At 43.6% G+C, this 23224-nt stretch overlaps 1 protein-coding gene, 1 long non-coding RNA gene and 1 pseudogene across 3 annotated transcripts in view; 1 reads left to right on the forward strand and 2 right to left on the reverse strand.

Moving 5' to 3' along the window:
• LOC309529655 overlaps positions 1-23224 on the reverse strand; it is a 127439-nt gene that overhangs the window by 37887 nt on the left and 66328 nt on the right. The window lies entirely within an intron of this gene.
• On the reverse strand, positions 993-22196 carry LOC309528677 (uncharacterized protein). Its single transcript, XM_082216286.1, has 16 exons — positions 22075-22196; positions 16966-17103; positions 16643-16771; positions 16156-16296; positions 15451-15585; positions 14090-14224; positions 12497-12631; positions 11944-12078; positions 10352-10486; positions 9799-9933; positions 8208-8342; positions 7655-7789; positions 6064-6198; positions 5511-5645; positions 2403-2627; positions 993-1201 (listed from the first exon to the last, which is right to left on the reverse strand). The coding sequence occupies exons 2-16, from the start codon at positions 17099-17101 to the stop codon at positions 1140-1142; spliced, it is 2043 nt and encodes a 680-aa protein (XP_082072412.1). The 5' UTR covers positions 17102-17103; positions 22075-22196; the 3' UTR covers positions 993-1139.
• LOC309528678 (mitochondrial import receptor subunit TOM40 homolog pseudogene) lies at positions 19680-20268 on the forward strand (annotated as a pseudogene). The gene has a single exon. The product of its transcript is annotated as a mitochondrial import receptor subunit TOM40 homolog pseudogene (transcript).

A 23224-nucleotide genomic window follows, 5' to 3' on the forward strand; every position in this document is an offset into this window, starting at 1 on the left:
GACATAAAAATATTTACTAAAGGCTTTGTTTTGTGGAAGATCCGGAAAGAGAATGAGAGGCTTTCCTGTGGCGCAGTCATTATTGGGATCCGCCATTATGAGACAGACTTTGTTGTGAGATTTACAGTCAAAAGGGGAGGTGAGCCAATGTTTTGCTATCATGTTTGGATTGTAGATATGAATTGGCAAAAACAAACAAACCTGGAAAGGCTGATTTATGGTGCAACTGGTCTGGGAAAATTAAGGAGCAGAAGCTTAGTCTGTATTTCATCAGAATTGACAAAAATGGCGCTGGCCATTTGAAACAGGACTTTTGGATCAGCGTGAGATGAATTACGGGAGAGCATTACAAAGTTCAGACAGAAACATAAAAACATTCGTTTCAACTCACTTGTGGAAACAACTCGGAGGTTATTAAGAAGAAAAATGATAACAACAAGGAGATGGGAAGATGGGACTTGTGAATATCAAAGCAGCAGAAATATGAGATGAGTGGACACTTACTGAACTCAAAGCATGGATACCCCCAACAAAAATTGAAAATTCAGCTAAATATTTGGACTTTATGATATGTATTGGTATAATTTGGAATAACTAATTTGATGTGATTGGTTTGTTAAATGGAAATCTAATAAAAAATATTTTTTAAAAAATTTCGGTCCAAGATACCTCAGGGACCACCTAATCGTGGAAGTCTTTGGGGGGACTTATCGTCAGTGGTCCTCTCCAGATTCAGAAGCCCAATTTTTTGGAGCTTCATTCCAACTGAGGTCAGACAGGCTCACTCCCTACTAAATATCGGGTGCCTACTGAAGAGCATTTTAACTAAAGTTTGATTTTATAGTTTCGACTGGGGCTGGATTTTATTTTTTAATGTATTATATCTTTGTAAAAGACTATTGTAGTTAAGTGGCATATAACGTGTATAAATAAATGAAAAGTAAATTAAAAAGAAAGCCTTTGTGGACAGAATCATGACTCTGCAATTCATCTCCACATCAAATTTGGTTTTATTAGGTTCAGAATGTCAAAGTATTGCGAGTGGTTTGATTGCTGGAAGACGTTTCAGCAGCTCAAATCATTCTTCCAAATCACCAGCCCACATGTTAAGTACATCTGGTTAGCGTGGAGATGAACTTTTAAAAGATGGGTGGATACAGTTTAGCCAGTGCAGGCACAACACGATACAGTCTGTGGTAACCTGATAAATGGAGGACATGATCAGTACTAATCAAGACATATGAATGTACGCTGGAAGAAATCAACTGAATTTCATAACAATCAGCAAGGCAATATCTTAAAACAGAAACTTCAAGAACCTATGCATATTTGAAGGTCATCGTTGTTCTTCTCAGACAGAAAGGGAAAGGCTTTACCAACTGTCTAAGGGGGGGAGCAATGCTCCCACTGCAAAATCATAAAGGTAAAGGTACCCCTGACCATTAGCTCCAGTTGCGGACGACTCTGGGGTTGCACACTCATCTCGCACTATAGGCCAAGGGAGCCGGCGTACGGCTTCTGGGTCATGTGACTTCTGGGTCATGTGACCAGCATGACTAAGCCACTTGTGGCAAACTAGAGCAGCACACGGAAACGCCGTTTACCTTCCCGCCGGAGCGGTACCTATTTATCTACTTGCACTTTGATGTGCTTTCGAAATGCTAGGTTGGCAGGAGCTGGGACCGAACAATGGGAGCTCACGCCGTTGCAGGGATTCGAACCGCCGACCTTCTGATCGGTAAGCCCTAGGCTCTGTGGTTTAACCCACAGCGCCACCCGCGTCATTCATAGGCATGTTTAAATTTTATTACAAAATGTTGTTTTATACATACAATGTATTATACATCATAAAAACACACCCTTTAAATCATCACTGCTATAGGAATGGCAAAGTATGAGGGAATGTTACTTGACTTTGTAGAACGGTAGCCTAAGTCACGCTTTTGCCATTAAATTCATAATGCCAAGCAGGGACCACGACAAAAACTGTATTCAAAGGCTCCGTCATTCTCTCTTTCTGTGTCACATGAACTTCAACTTCCCACCCTCAGTATCCCAAAGGGACAATTTGAATGGACTCTCCACGCCCTCACTACAGCAAAAAGACTGGTATTGATTAACTGGAAAAATAAAAGTGCTGCTTCCTTTAATGGTTGGAGTGAAGATATACACAAACCTGCTACACATAAACAAGTTGTGTACACACGTAGACTTGCCATGGACAAATCTAACGATATCTGGAGTTCATTTTTATAAATACCATATTAGATTAAGGTCTAGTTAACCACAATAACAAGTCCCGCCCCCCGTTTTGCAAGATACACAAAATCTTTTTGTTGTTGTTTTGTTTTTCCCCCTACATGAGTACTATTTTCCGTTTCTTCTTCTTTTTTGTGTCTTACCTTTGGTAGCCTTTGTGGCTATCTTTGGTAGCCTTTGTCCAGATATTACAATTTTTCTGCCATGTGATAAATAAATAGAAACATTACCTGTCGTAATTTTACGGCAGAAAACAAAGCCAGGAATCGGGCACAATGCTTCTGAATACGCATCTTCATCATAGGAACATCTTAACTTGCATACACCCTCAGGTTGCTTAGCTACAGGCTCAGGCAATCTTTGGGGCACTTTATCAAAAGAGAAGACAAGAGATCATCAACATCTCTGAGCATTTCCCCATAGTATTAAAAATTCCACATGCACAAAAAGAATTTAATATCTCTGTGCCATAATCCCACTTCAAAAAAAGTCATATAAGGTTTCCACTAACAAAAATAACCTTTTCTTTTGTTTCTTTGATGAACCCAGACCATGAGTTTCTGTATTCCTGCAAATTCAAGGGCTTTTCAAAGACACTCCCTCCCACCTCTCACTGTTTTTCACAAGAGCAGAATCTACCCACCCCTTGGGATCCTGATCCAGAAAGTCTCTTTTATTTGGCTTTTTACAACAGAAGATGTAGGCAGCTTTATCACAGGCTCTTGTGGAAGACATATTTCCAGCACTGGAGCATCTTGATTTGCATTGACCTCAACATGTAATCTCTGCAAATCTAAAATGCGTTAAAAGCCATTCTTACAAGCATTCATTTGGCTTCACAGCAATGCCTGTCTACTCTGCAATTCCTTAGAAAGCAAGATTTGTTGGAATTTCCACACACTGTGTGGATTACAAAGAACTCCCTGAGTATATAACAAACTGAAGCTCAAGCCATGTAAGACTGAAGCACTGTTAGTGGGTGGTTCCATAGACTAGATGGATGGGAGGTTGCCTGCTTTCGATGGGATTACACTCCATCTGAAGGAGAAGCTACATAGCTTGAGGGTACTTTGCTGTTGCTTGAGGCTCAGGCGGCCTCAGTGGCCCAAAGTGCTTTCCATCAGCTTCAGATAGTGGCCCAGCTGCACCCCTATTTAGACAGTGACAGCCCAACTTCTGTCATTTATACTCTGGTAACCGAAGCTACGAACATGAGTTTGACCAAGCTACAGGAGGCAGTGCAAGACAGGAGTGCCTGGCATGCTCTGGTCCATGGGGTCATGAAGAGTTGGACACGACTAAATGACTAAACAACAAAAACAACCTCTATGTTTGGGACATGGGTGGCACTGTGGTGTAAACCACTGAGCCTTGGGCTTGCCGATCAGAAGGTCAGCAGTTCGAATCCCCACGACAGGGTGAGCTCCCATTGCTCTGTCCCAGCTCCTGCTTACCTAGCAGTTCGAAAGCACGTCAAGTGCAATGAGATAAACAGGTACCACTCTGGTGGGAAGGTAAACGGCATTTCCATGCGCTGCTCTGGTTTTGCCAGAAACGACTTAGTCATGCTGGCCGCATGACCCCAAAAAACTGTCTGTGGACAAACACCAGCTCCCTCGGCCAGTAAAGCAAGATGAGTGCTGCAACCCCAGAGCAACACATTATATATAGGGCTGCCTCTGAAATTGGTTTGGAAACTTAAGCTGCTGCAGAATTCGGTGGCCAGGTTGCTCACCAGGGCAAAGCGGTTTGAGCATATCACACCAATCCTAGCTTGACTGCACTGGTTGCCAGTTAGTTTTGGGACCCAATTAAAATTGCTGGTTTTACTTATAAAGCCTTACACAGCTCAGGATCACAATACCTCAAGGACTGCCTCTTCCCATATGAACCAGCCTGGACCCTTTGATCATAATCTGAGACCTGTCTTTGTGTGCCTCTTGCGCAAGAGGTCTGGAAGCTGGCAACACAAGAACAGGTCTCTTCAGTGGTGACACCATGTTTCTGAGATGCTTTAGGAACAATATATGTATATCATAGTTCTTCTAGCACAAAGAAAGTGTTGTGATGTTATATGGCTTTTGGAAGCAAAGGACAAAGCTGGGAGCAGAGCAAGATCATCTTGATGAGACATTTTTACCATGGGAACAACTTGACTTGCACGTACCCAAACATTTTTTGTTCAGTCGTCTGGAGACTTTACATGAACAGAGATCAAGAGATCATCAACGTCTCAAAGTCATAGGGTTTCTATTTCTGCGAATAACAATGGGGCCATATCCCCATTTATTTGATGAATCCATGATTTTATACAGTGGTGCTCCGCAAGACAAATGCCTCACAAGACGAAAAACCCGCGAGACGAAAGGGTTTCCCGTTTTTCGATGTGCTTCGCAAGACGAATTTCCCTATGGGCTTGCTTCGCAAGACGAAAACTTCTTGCGAGTCTTGCAATTTTTTTCACACCCCCCCTTTTCTAAGCCGCTAATAGCCTTTTAGCCGCTAAGCAGTTAAGCCTTTAGTAGCCGCTAAACTGCTAAACCGCTAATAGCGCTAATCCGCTAAGCCGCTAATAGGGTTGCTTCGCAAGACGAAAAAACCGCTAGATGAAGAGACTCGCGGAACGGGTTATTTTCGTCTTGCGAGGCACCACTGTACATCCTTGCAAATACAAGATCTTTTCAACTTGTTCCATCTCCCACTGTTTTTTACAAAACAGTGTATCTGAAGAAGTGTGTATCTGAAGTGTATCTGAAGAAGTGTGCATGCACACGAAAGCTCATACCAAGAACTAACTTAGTTGGTCTTTAAGGTGCTACTGGAAGGAATTTTTTTATTTTGACTATGGCAGACCAACACGGCTACCTATCTACTACTGTTTTTTACAAGACCAGCATGTACCCACCCACGGGTATCCTGACCAAGAAATCCCCCCATTCAACATAGTTCCTCCAGCAATATGAGGCTGTTATTTCCAAAACCAAAGTTTGAGCTGTTATTTGATGAACTAAAACCATGAGTTTCTACCAGCTTTTCAAAGACACGGGTTCCTTCTCCCACTGTTTTTCACAAGACCTGTATGTACCCACCGGCGGAGGAAGAAGACGCAACAGTCCCACCCCCGCTCTCCACCCCCCAGTTCCGGAGTATGAAGCTCCACCACTGCATGTACCCACCCGCTGGAATACTGACCCAGAAATGCCCCCTCTCATCACTGTTCCTCCACCACATTAAAAGCATGGGAATATTACCTCGTTTTTTACAACAGAAGACAAAGTCGGGATTAGAGCAGACTCTTGTTGAAGATGCATATTCACTGTGGCCACATGCTAACTTGCATTGACCATGACATTTCTTGTCTTCAGGCTGGACCAATCCTTGAGACACTTTAGAAAAACAGAGAAGATACCATCCACATCTTTCCATATAATGAGGGAGGGGAAATTAAGAGTCTTATGTCTAAATATTATAGTCTGTTCTCAGTGGCACCATACCATTTTCACAAAAATGGAAGTTTTCTTTCCTCTGCTCTCTCTGCCAGCACCACTAAATCTGTTCCAAAGATACATACGCTGAAGCATATGTAACCTGAAGCGTATGTAACCCGAGGTAGCACTGTATCTCAAAGAATTTCCCATAAATAGAGAAAATACAAAGGAAATATAGTCTCTCAAAACAAGACACGGGTTCCTTCTCCCACTGTTTTTCACAAGACCAGCATGTATCCACGCGCCAGAATACTGACCCAGAAATGCCCCCTCTCATCACTGTTCCTACACCACATTAAAAGCAAGGGAATATTACCTCGTTTTTTACAACAGAAGACAAAGTCGGGATTAGAGCAGACTCTTGTTGAAGATGCATATTCACTGTGGCCACATGCTAACTTGCATTGTCCATGACATTTCTTGTCTTCAGGGCGGACCAATCCTTGAGATACTTTAGAAAAACAGAGAAGATACCATCAAGATCTTTCCATATAATGAGGGATGGAAAATTAAGAGTCATGTGAAATGGAGGTTTTGTTTCCTCTCCTCTCTCTGCAAGCACCACTAAATCTGTTCCAAAGGATTCAGAGATGCCATGATTTTTTAGCAGTCAGGTAGTCCTTATCCTGTGAAACTTGGGCCCACCATCACGCACTTCAGTTTAGAGTAGAAAGTGTTTATTGTTCCATGGCACAAGACAAGCATAAACATGCTAGCCACATAAACTTTAAAAGATGCTGGTACATCATGAACTAACCTACTATAATACCGTTCTGGGCTTAGAAGTAAACCTTGCGAGATACATGTATACAGAGAGACGCACAAGCATTTTGCAATGCTAGCTCACCATGCTATACAACATGTAACCTTCAGCTTCTCTGCTGATATGTTGAACTGAGCAAAAACTCTTTTCCTTGAATGCCTCACACTCCTGCCATAAGCAAAAGTCCCTTTGCAATTGGAAGGACATTGTTGGATAAAACATCCAAGTCAATCTCTGAGTATGGCTTTGGTCAATTGTTTAGGCACTTTATCTGAACAAGAAATCATCAAAATCTCAAAGCATTTCCCATAAATAGAGAAATGCAAAGCAAATTTAATCTCTCAAAACAAGTCTACTCCAAGAAAAAATAATATCATAGAATCATAGAGTTGGAAGAGACCACAAGGGCCATTGAGTCCAACCCCCTGCCAAGCAGGAAACACCATCAGAGCACTCCTGACATATGGTTGTCAAGCCTCTGCTTAAAGACCTCCAAAGAAGGAGACTCCACCACACTCCTTGACAGCAAATTCCACTGTCGAACAGCTCTTACTGTCAGGAAGTTCTTCCTAATGTTTAGGTGGAATCTTCTTTCTTGTAGTTTGGCTCCATTGCTCCATGTCCGCTTCTCTGGAGCAGCAGAAAACAACTTTTCTCCCTCCTCTATGTGACATCCTTTTATATATTTGAACATGGCTATCATATCACCCCTTAACCTCCTCTTCTCCAGGCTAAACATGCCCAGCTCCCTTAACCGTTCCTCATAAGGCATCGTTTCCAGGCCTTTCACCATTTTGGTTGCCCTTTGACCATTTTGGTTGCCCTTAATATGAGGCTGTTATTCCCAAAACCAAAGTTTGAGCTGTTATTTGATGAACTAAAACCATGAGTTTCTGTATCTCAGCAAATTCACCAGCTTTTCAAAGACACGGGTTCCTTCTCCCACTGTTTTTCACAAGACCAGCATGTACCCACCGGCAGAGGAAGAAGACGCGCCAGTCCCAACCCCCCCTCCTGCGCTCCACCCCCCGGTTCCGGAGCATGAAGCTCCCCCACTGCATGTACCCACCCACTGGAATACTGACCCAGAAATGCCCCCTCTCATCACTGTTCCTCCACCACATTAAAAGCATGGGAATATTACCTCGTTTTTTACAACAGAAGACAAAGTCGGGATTAGAGCAGACTCTTGTTGAAGATGCATATTCACTGTGGCCACATGCTAACTTGCATTGACCATGACATTTCTTGTCTTCAGGCTGGACCAATCCTTGAGACACTTTAGAAAAACAGAGAAGATACCATCCACATCTTTCCATATAATGAGGGAGGGAAAATTAAGAGTCTTATGTCTAAATATTATAGTCTGTTCTCAGTGGCACCATACCATTTTCACAAAAATGGAAGTTTTCTTTCCTCTGCTCTCTCTGCCAGCACCACTAAATCTGTTCCAAAGATACATACGCTGAAGCATATGTAACCTGAAGCGTATGTAACCCGAGGTAGCACTGTATCTCAAAGAATTTCCCATAAATAGAGAAAATACAAAGGAAATATAGTCTCTCAAAACAAGACACGGGTTCCTTCTCCCACTGTTTTTCACAAGACCAGCATGTATCCACGCGCCAGAATACTGACCCAGAAATGCCCCCTCTCATCACTGTTCCTACACCACATTAAAAGCAAGGGAATATTACCTCGTTTTTTACAACAGAGGACAAGGTCGGGATTAGAGCAGACTCTTGTTGAAGATGCATATTCGCTGTGGCCACATGCTAACTTGCATTGACCATGACATTTCTTGTCTTCAGGGCGGACCAATCCTTGAGATACTTTAGAAAAACAGAGAAGATACCATCAAGATCTTTCCATATAATGAGGGATGGAAAATTAAGAGTCATGTGAAATGGAGGTTTTGTTTCCTCTCCTCTCTCTGCAAGCACCACTAAATCTGTTCCAAAGGATTCAGAGATGCCATGATTTTTTAGCAGTCAGGTAGTCCTTATCCTGTGAAACTTGGGCCCACCATCACGCACTTCAGTTTAGAGTAGAAAGTGTTTATTGTTCCATGGCACAAGACAAGCATAAACATGCTAGCCACATAAACTTTAAAAGATGCTGGTACATCATGAACTAACCTACTATAATACCGTTCTGGGCTTAGAAGTAAACCTTGCGAGATACATGTATACAGAGAGACGCACAAGCATTTTGCAATGCTAGCTCACCATGCTATACAACATGTAACCTTCAGCTTCTCTGCTGATATGTTGAACTGAGCAAAAACTCTTTTCCTTGAATGCCTCACACTCCTGCCATAAGCAAAAGTCCCTTTGCAATTGGAAGGACATTGTTGGATAAAACATCCAAGTCAATCTCTGAGTATGGCTTTGGTCAATTGTTTAGGCACTTTATCTGAACAAGAAATCATCAAAATCTCAAAGCATTTCCCATAAATAGAGAAATGCAAAGCAAATTTAATCTCTCAAAACAAGTCTACTCCAAGAAAAAATAATATCATAGAATCATAGAGTTGGAAGAGACCACAAGGGCCATTGAGTCCAACCCCCTGCCAAGCAGGAAACACCATCAGAGCACTCCTGACATATGGTTGTCAAGCCTCTGCTTAAAGACCTCCAAAGAAGGAGACTCCACCACACTCCTTGACAGCAAATTCCACTGTCGAACAGCTCTTACTGTCAGGAAGTTCTTCCTAATGTTTAGGTGGAATCTTCTTTCTTGTAGTTTGGCTCCATTGCTCCATGTCCGCTTCTCTGGAGCAGCAGAAAACAACTTTTCTCCCTCCTCTATGTGACATCCTTTTATATATTTGAACATGGCTATCATATCACCCCTTAACCTCCTCTTCTCCAGGCTAAACATGCCCAGCTCCCTTAACCGTTCCTCATAAGGCATCGTTTCCAGGCCTTTCACCATTTTGGTTGCCCTTTGACCATTTTGGTTGCCCTTAATATGAGGCTGTTATTCCCAAAACCAAAGTTTGAGCTGTTATTTGATGAACTAAAACCATGAGTTTCTGTATCTCAGCAAATTCACCAGCTTTTCAAAGACACGGGTTCCTTCTCCCACTGTTTTTCACAAGACCAGCATGTACCCACCGGCAGAGGAAGAAGACGCGCCAGTCCCAACCCCCCCTCCTGCGCTCCACCCCCCGGTTCCGGAGCATGAAGCTCCCCCACTGCATGTACCCACCCACTGGAATACTGACCCAGAAATGCCCCCTCTCATCACTGTTCCTCCACCACATTAAAAGCATGGGAATATTACCTCGTTTTTTACAACAGAAGACAAAGTCGGGATTAGAGCAGACTCTTGTTGAAGATGCATATTCACTGTGGCCACATGCTAACTTGCATTGACCATGACATTTCTTGTCTTCAGGCTGGACCAATCCTTGAGACACTTTAGAAAAACAGAGAAGATACCATCCACATCTTTCCATATAATGAGGGAGGGAAAATTAAGAGTCTTATGTCTAAATATTATAGTCTGTTCTCAGTGGCACCATACCATTTTCACAAAAATGGAAGTTTTCTTTCCTCTGCTCTCTCTGCCAGCACCACTAAATCTGTTCCAAAGATACATACGCTGAAGCATATGTAACCTGAAGCGTATGTAACCCGAGGTAGCACTGTATCTCAAAGAATTTCCCATAAATAGAGAAAATACAAAGGAAATATAGTCTCTCAAAACAAGACACGGGTTCCTTCTCCCACTGTTTTTCACAAGACCAGCATGTATCCACGCGCCAGAATACTGACCCAGAAATGCCCCCTCTCATCACTGTTCCTACACCACATTAAAAGCAAGGGAATATTACCTCGTTTTTTACAACAGAGGACAAGGTCGGGATTAGAGCAGACTCTTGTTGAAGATGCATATTCGCTGTGGCCACATGCTAACTTGCATTGACCATGACATTTCTTGTCTTCAGGGCGGACCAATCCTTGAGATACTTTAGAAAAACAGAGAAGATACCATCAAGATCTTTCCATATAATGAGGGATGGAAAATTAAGAGTCATGTGAAATGGAGGTTTTGTTTCCTCTCCTCTCTCTGCAAGCACCACTAAATCTGTTCCAAAGGATTCAGAGATGCCATGATTTTTTAGCAGTCAGGTAGTCCTTATCCTGTGAAACTTGGGCCCACCATCACGCACTTCAGTTTAGAGTAGAAAGTGTTTATTGTTCCATGGCACAAGACAAGCATAAACATGCTAGCCACATAAACTTTAAAAGATGCTGGTACATCATGAACTAACCTACTATAATACCGTTCTGGGCTTAGAAGTAAACCTTGCGAGATACATGTATACAGAGAGACGCACAAGCATTTTGCAATGCTAGCTCACCATGCTATACAACATGTAACCTTCAGCTTCTCTGCTGATATGTTGAACTGAGCAAAAACTCTTTTCCTTGAATGCCTCACACTCCTGCCATAAGCAAAAGTCCCTTTGCAATTGGAAGGACATTGTTGGATAAAACATCCAAGTCAATCTCTGAGTATGGCTTTGGTCAATTGTTTAGGCACTTTATCTGAACAAGAAATCATCAAAATCTCAAAGCATTTCCCATAAATAGAGAAATGCAAAGCAAATTTAATCTCTCAAAACAAGTCTACTCCAAGAAAAAATAATATCATAGAATCATAGAGTTGGAAGAGACCACAAGGGCCATTGAGTCCAACCCCCTGCCAAGCAGGAAACACCATCAGAGCACTCCTGACATATGGTTGTCAAGCCCTCTGCTTAAAGACCTCCAAAGAAGGAGACTCCACCACACTCCTTGACAGCAAATTCCACTGTCGAACAGCTCTTACTGTCAGGAAGTTCTTCCTAATGTTTAGGTGGAATCTTCTTTCTTGTAGTTTGGCTCCATTGCTCCGTGTCCGCTTCTCTGGAGCAGCAGAAAACAACTTTTCTCCCTCCTCTATGTGACATCCTTTTATATATTTGAACATGGCTATCATATCACCCCTTAACCTCCTCTTCTCCAGGCTAAACATGCCCAGCTCCCTTAACCGTTCCTCATAAGGCATCGTTTCCAGGCCTTTCACCATTTTGGTTGCCCTTTGACCATTTTGGTTGCCCTTAATATGAGGCTGTTATTTCCAAAACCAAAGTTTGAGCTGTTATTTGATGAACTAAAACCATGAGTTTCTGTATCTCAGCAAATTCACCAGCTTTTCAAAGACACGGGTTCCTTCTCCCACTGTTTTTCACAAGACCAGCATGTACCCACCGGCAGAGGAAGAGGACGCGCCAGTCCCAACCCCCCCCCCTGCGCTCCACCCCCCGGTTCCGGAGCATGAAGCTCCCCCACTGCATGTACCCACCCGCTGGAATACTGACCCAGAAATGCCCCCTCTCATCACTGTTCCTCCACCACATTAAAAGCATGGGAATATTACCTCGTTTTTTACAACAGAAGACAAAGTCGGGATTAGAGCAGACTCTTGTTGAAGATGCATATTCACTGTGGCCACATGCTAACTTGCATTGACCATGACATTTCTTGTCTTCAGGCTGGACCAATCCTTGAGACACTTTAGAAAAACAGAGAAGATACCATCCACATCTTTCCATATAATGAGGGAGGGAAAATTAAGAGTCTTATGTCTAAATATTATAGTCTGTTCTCAGTGGCACCATACCATTTTCACAAAAATGGAAGTTTTCTTTCCTCTGCTCTCTCTGCCAGCACCACTAAATCTGTTCCAAAGATACATACGCTGAAGCATATGTAACCTGAAGCGTATGTAACCCGAGGTAGCACTGTATCTCAAAGAATTTCCCATAAATAGAGAAAATACAAAGGAAATATAGTCTCTCAAAACAAGACACGGGTTCCTTCTCCCACTGTTTTTCACAAGACCAGCATGTATCCACGCGCCGGGATACTGACCCAGAAATGCCCCCTCTCATCACTGTTCCTACACCACATTAAAAGCAAGGGAATATTACCTCGTTTTTTACAACAGAAGACAAAGTCGGGATTAGAGCAGACTCTTGTTGAAGATGCATATTCACTGTGGCCACATGCTAACTTGCATTGACCATGACATTTCTTGTCTTCAGGGCGGACCAATCCTTGAGATACTTTAGAAAAACAGAGAAGATACCATCAAGATCTTTCCATATAATGAGGGATGGAAAATTAAGAGTCATGTGAAATGGAGGTTTTGTTTCCTCTCCTCTCTCTGCAAGCACCACTAAATCTGTTCCAAAGGATTCAGAGATGCCATGATTTTTTAGCAGTCAGGTAGTCCTTATTCTGTGAAACTTGGGCCCACCATCACGCACTTCAGTTTAGAGTAGAAAGTGTTTATTGTTCCATGGCACAAGACAAGCATAAACATGCTAGCCACATAAACTTTAAAAGATGCTGGTACATCATGAACTAACCTACTATAATACCGTTCTGGGCTTAGAAGTAAACCTTGCGAGATACATGTATACAGAGAGACGCACAAGCATTTTGCAATGCTAGCTCACCATGCTATACAACATGTAACCTTCAGCTTCTCTGCTGATATGTTGAACTGAGCAAAAACTCTTTTCCTTGAATGCCTCACACTCCTGCCATAAGCAAAAGTCCCTTTGCAATTGGAAGGACATTGTTGGATAAAACATCCAAGTCAATCTCTGAGTATGGCTTTGGTCAATTGTTTAGGCACTTTATCTGAACAAGAAATCATCAAAATCTCAAAGCATTTCCCATAAATAGAGAAATGCAAAGCAAATTTAATCTCTCAAAACAAGTCTACTCCAAGAAAAAATAATATCATAGAATCATAGAGTTGGAAGAGACCACAAGGGCCATTGAGTCCAACCCCCTGCCAAGCAGGAAACACCATCAGAGCACTCCTGACATATGGTTGTCAAGCCCTCTGCTTAAAGACCTCCAAAGAAGGAGACTCCACCACACTCCTTGACAGCAAATTCCACTGTCGAACAGCTCTTACTGTCAGGAAGTTCTTCCTAATGTTTAGGTGGAATCTTCTTTCTTGTAGTTTGGCTCCATTGCTCCGTGTCCGCTTCTCTGGAGCAGCAGAAAACAACTTTTCTCCCTCCTCTATGTGACATCCTTTTATATATTTGAACATGGCTATCATATCACCCCTTAACCTCCTGTTCTCCAGGCTAAACATGCCCAGCTCCCTTAACCGTTCCTCATAAAGCATCGTTTCCAGGCCTTTCACCATTTTGGTTGCCCTTTGACCATTTTGGTTGCCCTTAATATGAGGCTGTTATTTCCAAAACCAAAGTTTGAGCTGTTATTTGATGAACTAAAACCATGAGTTTCTGTATCTCAGCAAATTCACCAGCTTTTCAAAGACACGGGTTCCTTCTCCCACTGTTTTTCACAAGACCAGCATGTACCCACCGGCAGAGGAAGAAGACGCGCCAGTCCCAACCCCCCCCCCCCGCGCTCCACCCCCCGGTTCCGGAGCATGAAGCTCCCCCACTGCATGTACCCACCCGCTGGAATACTGACCCAGAAATGCCCCCTCTCATCACTGTTCCTCCACCACATTAAAAGCAAGGGACTATTACCTCGTTTTTTACAACAGAAGACAAAGTCGGGATTAGAGCAGACTCTTGTTGAAGATGCATATTCACTGTGGCCACATGCTAACTTGCATTGACCATGACATTTCTTGCCTTCAGGGTGGACCATTCCTTGAGATACTTTAGAAAAACAGAGAAGATACCATCCACATCTTTCCATATAATGAGGGAGGGAGAATGAAGAGTTTGATGTCTAAATACTATGAGTCTATCCCCAGTGGCACCATCCCATTTTCACAAAAACATCCACCTGTGAAATGGAGGTTTTCTTTCCTCTTATCTCTCTACCAGCACCACTAAATCTGTTGCAAAGGATTCAGAGATGCCATGATCTTCTGGCAGTCAGGTAGTCATTATCCTGTGAAACTTGGGCCCACCATCACTCACTACAGTCCAGAGTAGAAAGTGTTTATTATCTTATGGTACAAGACAAGCAAGGGATGCAGGTGGTGCTGTGGGTTAAACCACAGAGCCAAGACTTGCCGATCAGAAGGTTGGCAGTTCGAATCCCCACGATGGGGTAAGCTCCCATTTCACCTGACAACCTAGCAGTTCGAAAGCACATCAAAGTGCAAGTAGATAAATAGGTGCTGCTCCGGCGGGAAGGTAAACGGCGTTTCCGTGTGCTGCTCTGGTTTGCCAGAAGCGGCTTAGTCATGCTGGCCACATGACCCTGAAGCTGTCTGCGGACAAACGCCGGCTCCCTCGGCCAATAAAGCGAGATGAGCACCGCAACCCCAGAGTCGGAGGACGACTAGACCTAATGGTCAGGGGTCCCTTTACCTTTACCTTTACCTTACAAGACAAGCATAAACATGCTAGCCACGTAAACTTTAAAAGATGCTCTTACATCTTGAACTAGTCTACTGTAATACAGTTCTGGGCTTTGAAGTAAGCCTTGCGAGATACAAGTATACAGAGAGATGCACAAGTATCTTGCCATGCTAACTTGCCATGCTATACTGAACCATACAACACGGGACCTTCAGTCTCTCTGCTGATACGTTGCATTGAGCCAAAACTCTTTTCCATGAATGCCTCACACTCCTGCCATAAGCAGTTGGAGGAAATACAAAGCAAATTTAATCTCTCAAAACAAGTCTACTGCAAGAAAAAGTAATATGAGGCTGTTATTTCCAAAACCAAAGTTTGAGTAGTTATTTGATGAACTAAAACCATGAGTTTCTATATCCCAGCAAATTCAACAGCTTTTCAAAGACACGGGTGCCATCTCCCACGGTTTTTCTCAAGACCAGCATGTACCCACCCCGCTGGAATCCTGACCCAGAAATTTCCCCCCCCCTCATCATTGTTCCTCCACCACATTAAAAGCATGGGAACATTACCTTGCTTTTTACAACAGAAGACAAAGTTAGGATTAGAGCAGGCTCCTGTCGAAGATGCATATTCACTGTGGCCACATGCTAACTTGCATTGACCATGACATTTCTTGCCTTCAGGGCGGACCAATCCGTGAGACACTTTGGAAAAACAGAGAAGATACCATCAATATCTTCCCATGCACATAGAAAATATATATATTTTTAAAAGCGGTTGAATTTCTAAATACCATGGTTTGTATCCAGTGAATTCATTCACATTGTAACAATGACTTCAGCCTGAGGAATGGAACATCTCTTGTCGTCTTTTTCCTATATCACCTTGTGCCATCCACAATCTGCTTACAAACAGAAGTTCTTGCACAAGTGGGATGAGTTTGTTGGATACAACCCCAGAAGTCCATTTCTTAGAAGTTAGAATTGGCTGCCCATTTATGAAAATAAACGGACAGCTCTGCCTATTTCTTTGGTGAACAGGAATCTATGAGTTTGTCTATCCTAGCAAATCCAAGGACCATTATAAGCCTCTCATTCAATCACTCAATCGGCTTCAATTTAATTCCTGTTGATTAATTAAAAAAGCAAAATATACTGCAATTCTTGAGAAGACAATGTAAATAATTCCCGTCTACCCATGTGTTGTGTGACTTACCCAGAAAACCCTGAATATATTATAGTTGTTCTAGCACAAAGACATTTTTGGGATATTACCTGGATTGTGGCAGCAAAAGACGAAGCCAGGAATAGAGCAGGAACATGTTGAAGACACCTTTTCACCCTTGGAACACCTTGCCTTGCATCTACCCACACATTTCAGAGCTGCAGCATTTGTCAATTGTTTAGGCTCTTTATCTTGACAGAAAACAAGAGATCATCAAATAATAATAATAATAATAATAATAATAATAATAATAATAATAATGTAGGGAGAATTCAATCTATCAACAGTTCAAAGAAAGTTTTGTGAGGTTTCCATTTCCAAAAATAGCCAAAGAGCTCCTTTCCCTCTGGTTCTTTGATACTTCAAAGCCATGAGTTTTTATATCCCTGCAAATTCAAGAGCTTTTTCAAAGACACTTGTTCCATTTCCCATTGCCCTACACAGGGCCAGTATCTACCCACCCAATGAGATCGTGACCCAGAAAACCCACACATGCATCATTGTTGCTCCAGCACAATACAAGTATGGAAATATTACCTCGCTTTTTGCAGCAGAAGACAAAGTCTGGATTAGAACAGGCTCTTGCTAAAGTTGCATATTCACTGTTGCCACATGTTAACTTGCATTGACATTTCTTGCCTACACTGTGAACCAATCCTTGGAACACTTCAGCAAAGGAGAAAAGGAACCATTAACATCTTCCCTTATACATAGAAAAAATGGTTCGATGGCTAAATGCCATAGTTTTTATCAAGTGACATTGTCCCATTTTTTAACTCTCATCTGAACTCACGTTATGTCCCTTTCTCGATAATCCCCTTGTACATCACTGTTGCTCTATTGCATTAAAAGCATTTTACCTGGCCATTTGCAGCAGAATAGGTTGCCAGGAATAGGGCACACTACTGCTGGAGACACAAATTCACCATGCGAACATCTTGACTTGCATCTACCCCGAAGATTCAGAGATGCAGCAGAAATCAATCCTTGTGACATCACTGAAACAGATAATAGATCATCAGCATCTCTAAGCATTTGGAAATATCAGAAACATTTTAAATATTGAAAAGAAGTATGTCTCTGAACATCATTAATATAGTTCCAGAGAGAAGAACCAGAGGACTGTTTGTCTTGATGATCCATGTGTATCTCCATCCATTGGAACTCAAGGGCTTCTAAAAGCTACTCATTCAATCTCTCATTGGGCTTCTCAGTAATTCCTGTCCATCTCACAATTCATTAGGAAGTGACTCCTCTCTTACAACCACCAGGAGTGACCTCACCCCCTACAGTTACATTCCTCCATTGTCTTCCAAGAGAGATGGATGCCAATAATCCTCCACTACGTACCTTACCAAGAATTTCCCAATACATTGCAGTTGTTCTACCATGTAAAAAGCTTTTGATTATCTGGCCTCTGACAGCTGCCAGGAATAGAGCAGGGTCTTGCTGAAGACAGATTTTTACCACTGGAACATCCTGAATTGCATTTAACCACAATTTTTAAAAATGTTTTACTTATCTTTTGTTGAAAGCCACCCAGAGTGGCTGGAGAAACCCAGCCAGATGGGCGGGGTATACTATATATATATATATATATATATATATATATATATATATATGCTACAGCAAGTGTCAATTCTTGAGGCAGCATTCTTGGATTGGCCCATTCAAATCAGACATCTTGCTGCAAGGTGGTGTGGCTGCTGAGGAAAACGTGCATGTTCTCCAATGGCTGTGCTGCAAGACTAGCCCTGGGCAGGCCATCTATGAGCTGTGCCCACAAACCACCACTCGTCCGGAATTCCCAGGTTTTACATGGCTTTCTACAGCAAACAGGAACAGAGCTGGATCTGGCAGAAGACACATATTCACCATGGGAACATTCTGACATGCATCTACCCAAACATTTTGTGGTCAATTCATGGGGCATTTTACCTGAGCAGAGAAAAAGAGGTCAGCAACCTATCAAGGCATTTTCCATTAATAGTGTGTGTGTGTGTGTGTGTGTGTGTGTGTGTGTGTGTGTAACTCTCAACATGATACATGCAATTCAGAAAAGTTCCAAAAAGTTCTAGAGAGCCCAATTTTGCCCATTTCTTTGGTCTCTTTTTATTATTATTAAAGATTTTCTTGATTTACAAAAGTGTGCGCAATGTCTCTCTCTTGTATATTTTTCCCCATGTAACATTTTTACAAGTCAGTTTCATTTGTTGAGACTGACACGGGGACAAATAGAAGAAGACACCTTCACCCTGGTATGGCTCCCCTTTATCACATACACAGCCCAACAAGACAATGACAAAAATCTTCCAACAGCATACAAATCAATATGGCTAACCTGATCCAAAACACCCACCCAACCCACTCACACATGAAAACAAAGCCCATTTCTTTGGTGAACCAAAACCACGAGTTTCTGTATCAAGAGCTTTTCAAGAATACTTGCTCCATCTCCCACTGTTCTTCATGGGACCAATATCTACCCACCCTCTGGGATCCTGACCCAGAAATCCCCACTTGTTCCTCCAGCACATGGGAACATTTCCTGCCCGTTTGCAGCAGAAGACATAGCCAAAGTCAGTGCAGACTTTCGCTGAGGATATATATTCACCATAGGAACATCTTGGCTTGCATTGACCCCAACATTTCTTGGCTACACTGTGGACCAGTCCTTGGGACATTTCAGCTGGAGAGAGCAGCAGTCAATATATTCCCATATACATAGAAAATATTTTTTTTAAAAAAGCAGGTCAACCTCTAAATACCATGGTTTGTATAAATTTTACTTCCATTTGCACAATGGTTCTTCACCTTCTTATCCTCTCCTTATAGAATCATAGAATCTTAGAGTTGGAAGGAACCCTGGGGGTCGTCTAGTCGTAACCCCTGCAATGCTGGAATCTCAACTAAAGCATCCATGACAGATAGCACAGCTGTTGGCTAATTTCAGTATGGTAGCACTGAAGAGAGCTTGCTGGGGAGACCATGCATTAAAAAGGGACTCAAAAATAACTTAAACAAGGTTTTAATAACAAAAACAAAAACTCCTTATACACTAAATACATCAACAACAAACCAGACCCAACCACCAACCCACCCCCCAGGGTAAAGGGAGAGTTAGGTGCTGCTCCTTATATACAACATGCAATTGCTGACACAGCTTAATTAACACAACTCAGCAGCACCTGCTATGTTTCACAGCTGTAAAGCTGGGTCTCGTTATTTTGCTCTGGCCCCTTAAAGACATATACATCGGGTGGAACAATGATGAACCTTTACATTTAAAGAAACCATTCAACAACAGCCACTAGCACACCCCTGTGCCGGCCTCGCAAATGAGAAGAGCCTGTTGGATCAGGCCAATTACTCATCTAGGCCACCAATCTGTTCTCACAGTGGCCAACCAGATGCCTATGGGAAACCAGAAAGCTGGATTCAAGCACCAGAACCCTCTCCCCTCCTGGAGTTTCCAGCAACTGGCATTTAGAAGTCTCCAGCAGTGGAGGATGCCCATAAATTCATGTGTTACAAGAGAGGGAGAACAATTTTCCTTCATCCACTTTCTCGGCTGCTGCTGCTGCTCTTCCTGCCGCCGCCGCCACCGCCTCCTCGCCATGGGTAATGTCCTGGCTGCCAGCTCCCCAGCGCCCCCTGCTGCCGTGCCAGGGCCGGGTTCTGGCCTCGTATCGGTTCCACCCGGATTCTCCATGCCCCCTGTCAGTGGGCTGGTTCCCCCAGCAGCAGATCGTGCCACAGAAGACAAGTGTGACCAGCTTCCCAACCCAGGCACCTTCGAGGAGTGTCACCGCAAATGCAAAGAATTATTCCCCATCCAGATGGAGGGCGTGAAATTGACTGTGAACAAAGGTCTCAGCAACCACTTCCAGGTCAATCACACGGTGGCTCTCAGTACGGTTGGCGACTCCAATTACCACTTTGGGGTGACGTATGTAGGGACAAAGCAGTTGAGCCCCACAGAGGCCTTCCCCGTTCTGGTGGGGGACATGGACAACAGCGGCAGCCTCAATGCACAGATCATTCACCAGCTCACAAACAAAGTTCGCTCCAAGGTGGCCTTCCAGACGCAGCAATCAAAATTCGTGAACTGGCAGGTGGATGGGGAATACCGGGGCGCAGACTTCACTGCAGCCGTCATCCACTTTCTCCATGTCATACGTAATTTTGCAAAGTTGCCTCTTACTCGCCTTTTCTTTAAACAAATATTTCCAAATCATAGAACTGAAGAGTTGGAAAGGACCCTGCGGATCATCCAGTCCAACTACCTGCAGTGCAGGAATATTCAGGTGTCCCATATGGGAATCGAACCTGCGACCCAAATAATTACCGCCCAGTCAGTCTGACATCAATAGCAGGGAAGATTCTGGAGCAGATCATTAAGCAAACAGTCTGTGAGCACCTAGAAAGGAATGCTGTGATCACCAATAGTCAGCATGGATTTCTGAAAAATAAGTCATGTCAGACTAACCTGATCTCGTTTTTTGACAGAATTACAAGCCTGGTAGATGAAGGGAACGCAGTGGATGTAGCCTACCTTGATTTCAGCAAGGCATTTGACAAGGTGCCCCATGATATTCTTGTAAAGAAGCTGGTAAAATGCGGTCTTGACTATGCTACCACTCAGTGGATTTGTAACTGGCTGACTGACCGAACCCAAAGGGTGCTCATCAATGGTTCCTCTTCATCCTGGAGAAGAGTGACTAGTGGGGTGCCACAGGGTTCTGTCTTGGGCCCGGTCTTATTCAACATCTTTATCAACGACTTGGATGATGGACTCAAGGGCATCCTGATCAAATTTGCAGATGACACCAAACTGGGAGGGGTGGCTAACACCCCAGAGGATAGGATCACACTTCAAAACGACCTTGACAGATTAGAGAACTGGGCAAAAATAAACAAGATGAATTTTAACAGGGAGAAATGTAAAGTATTGCATTTGGGCAAAAAAAAATGAGAGGCACAAATACAAGATGGGTGACACCTGGCTTGAGAGCAGTACATGTGAAAAGGATCTAGGAGTCTTGGTTGACCACAAACTTGACATGAGCCAACAATGTGACGCGGCAGCTAAAAAAGCCAATGCAATTCTGGGCTGCATCAATAGGAGTATAGCATCTAGATCAAGGGAAGTAATAGTGCCACTGTATTCTGCTCTGGTCAGACCACACCTGGAGTACTGTGTCCAGTTCTGGGCACCACAATTCAAGAAGGACACTGACAAACTGGAACGTGTCCAGAGGAGGGCAACCAAAATGGTCAAAGGCCTGGAAACGATGCCTTATGAGGAACGGCTAAGGGAGCTGGGCATGTTTAGCCTGGAGAAGAGGAGGTTAAGGGGTGATATGATAGCCATGTTCAAATATATAAAAGGATGTCACATAGAGGAGGGAGAAAGGTTGTTTTCTGCTGCTCCAGAGAAGCGGACACGGAGCAATGGAGCCAAACTACAAGAAAGAAGATTCCACCTAAACATTAGGAAGAACTTCCTGACAGTAAGAGCTGTTCGACAGTGGAATTTGCTGCCAAGGAGTGTGGTGGAGTCTCCTACTTTGGAGGTCTTTAAGCAGAGGCTTGACAACCATATGTCAGGAGTGCTCTGATGGTGTTTCCTGCTTGGCAGGGGGTTGGACTCGATGGCCCTTGTGGTCTCTTCCAACTCTATGATTCTATGATTCTATGATTCTATGATTCTATGACCTTGGCATTATCACCACCATGCCCTAACCAACTGAGCTACCTGAGAAGCATCCCTGAAAATCCAAGGGCTGTTAAAAAGCCACTCATTCAGTCACATATTTGGCTTCAGAGTAATCCCTGTCTACCATGCAATTCATTAGAAACCATGGAATTTCAAAATAACCCTCATTTGCACCCCCACACGTCCCGTACCCAGAAATCCCCCAATACATCATTGCTTCTCTAGCACATGAAAAGCATGAGAACATTACCTGCCCGTTTACAGCAGAAGACATAGCCAAGGACAGGGCAGACTCTTGTTGAAGATATATATTCACCACTGGAACATCTTGACTTGCACTGACCCCGACATTTCTTGCCTGCAGTGTGGACCAAGCCTTGGGACATGGTCAAAACAAAGGAGAAGAGGACATCAATATCTCTCAGCAATCTCAATAAACATAGAAAACACTGAAAAGAATTCCGTCTTTGAGTACCATAAATGTATTTGCGTGGACAGGCAGAGTCCCCCAGATCCCGGGCGCCCCCCCCCCCATCATGTGGAATAACGACTCAAGACAACGTGCTATGGGGTTAAATTGGCCACAACTTTATTATATTTCAGATGTGGGTAGACCTTGGTTCAGGCATTGGGCATTATCCCTCCCCCAGTCCCCGGCCGGGGACCAAGGGAGCATCAGGGTTATCCAGTGGGGGGGGCCGGCTCTGGAGAGCATATGTTCAACCAGAGATAGCCATGCCCGTTACGCCACCGCTGCAGGGGAGAGCAATGACGACCTCTCGGCGTACGGTCAAAACCTCCCCTCAGAAACCCCTTTAACGGGGAACCCTAGTATCGCTGCTGCAAAGAGGAAGATAGACTAAAGGATTCCGCCCAAGGCCTGATACCACCAAAGTTGTGACATTTTGCTACGGGAAAGACAAAATCTGCCAATGCAGGGGAATTCCTTTCCGGCCCTTTAACAGCGACCTTGACGTAGCAGCACCCGCATACCTGTGAAGGAAAGTTAACCTGCAAAACAAGACTTAACTGAGGGTGGGTAGGATGGGAGAAGCCAAGTGAGGATTCCCAGGTAAGATCCTCCCTCTATTGTGTGGGCAGGTAGTCCCTTCACTACCTGGCCTGGTCTCCTTGGCAATGCTTCCCCCAGGCGGGATTGGACAACTGACTGAGGTAGGCGGAGACCTCCAGGTATCCCACCTGAGGGAAGGCAAAGCCAAGCCTGTGTTGATGGAGCCACTCAAGATCCAGGGGCTGCGTGCGTCCATGCAATGGTACCCCCCCCCCCCGTTTTATGCGGGGAGCGGTCATTCCAGGGAAAAGCTCCATAAAGCTGTTTGTCATGATGAACCAGGATCCACAAGTTTGCACATCTATAGAAGTGCAAGGGCTTCTAAAAG

Source organism: Podarcis vaucheri (genome assembly GCF_965113315.1).
Source record: "Podarcis vaucheri genome assembly, chromosome: 3".
NCBI classification, from domain to species: domain Eukaryota; kingdom Metazoa; phylum Chordata; class Lepidosauria; order Squamata; family Lacertidae; genus Podarcis; species Podarcis vaucheri.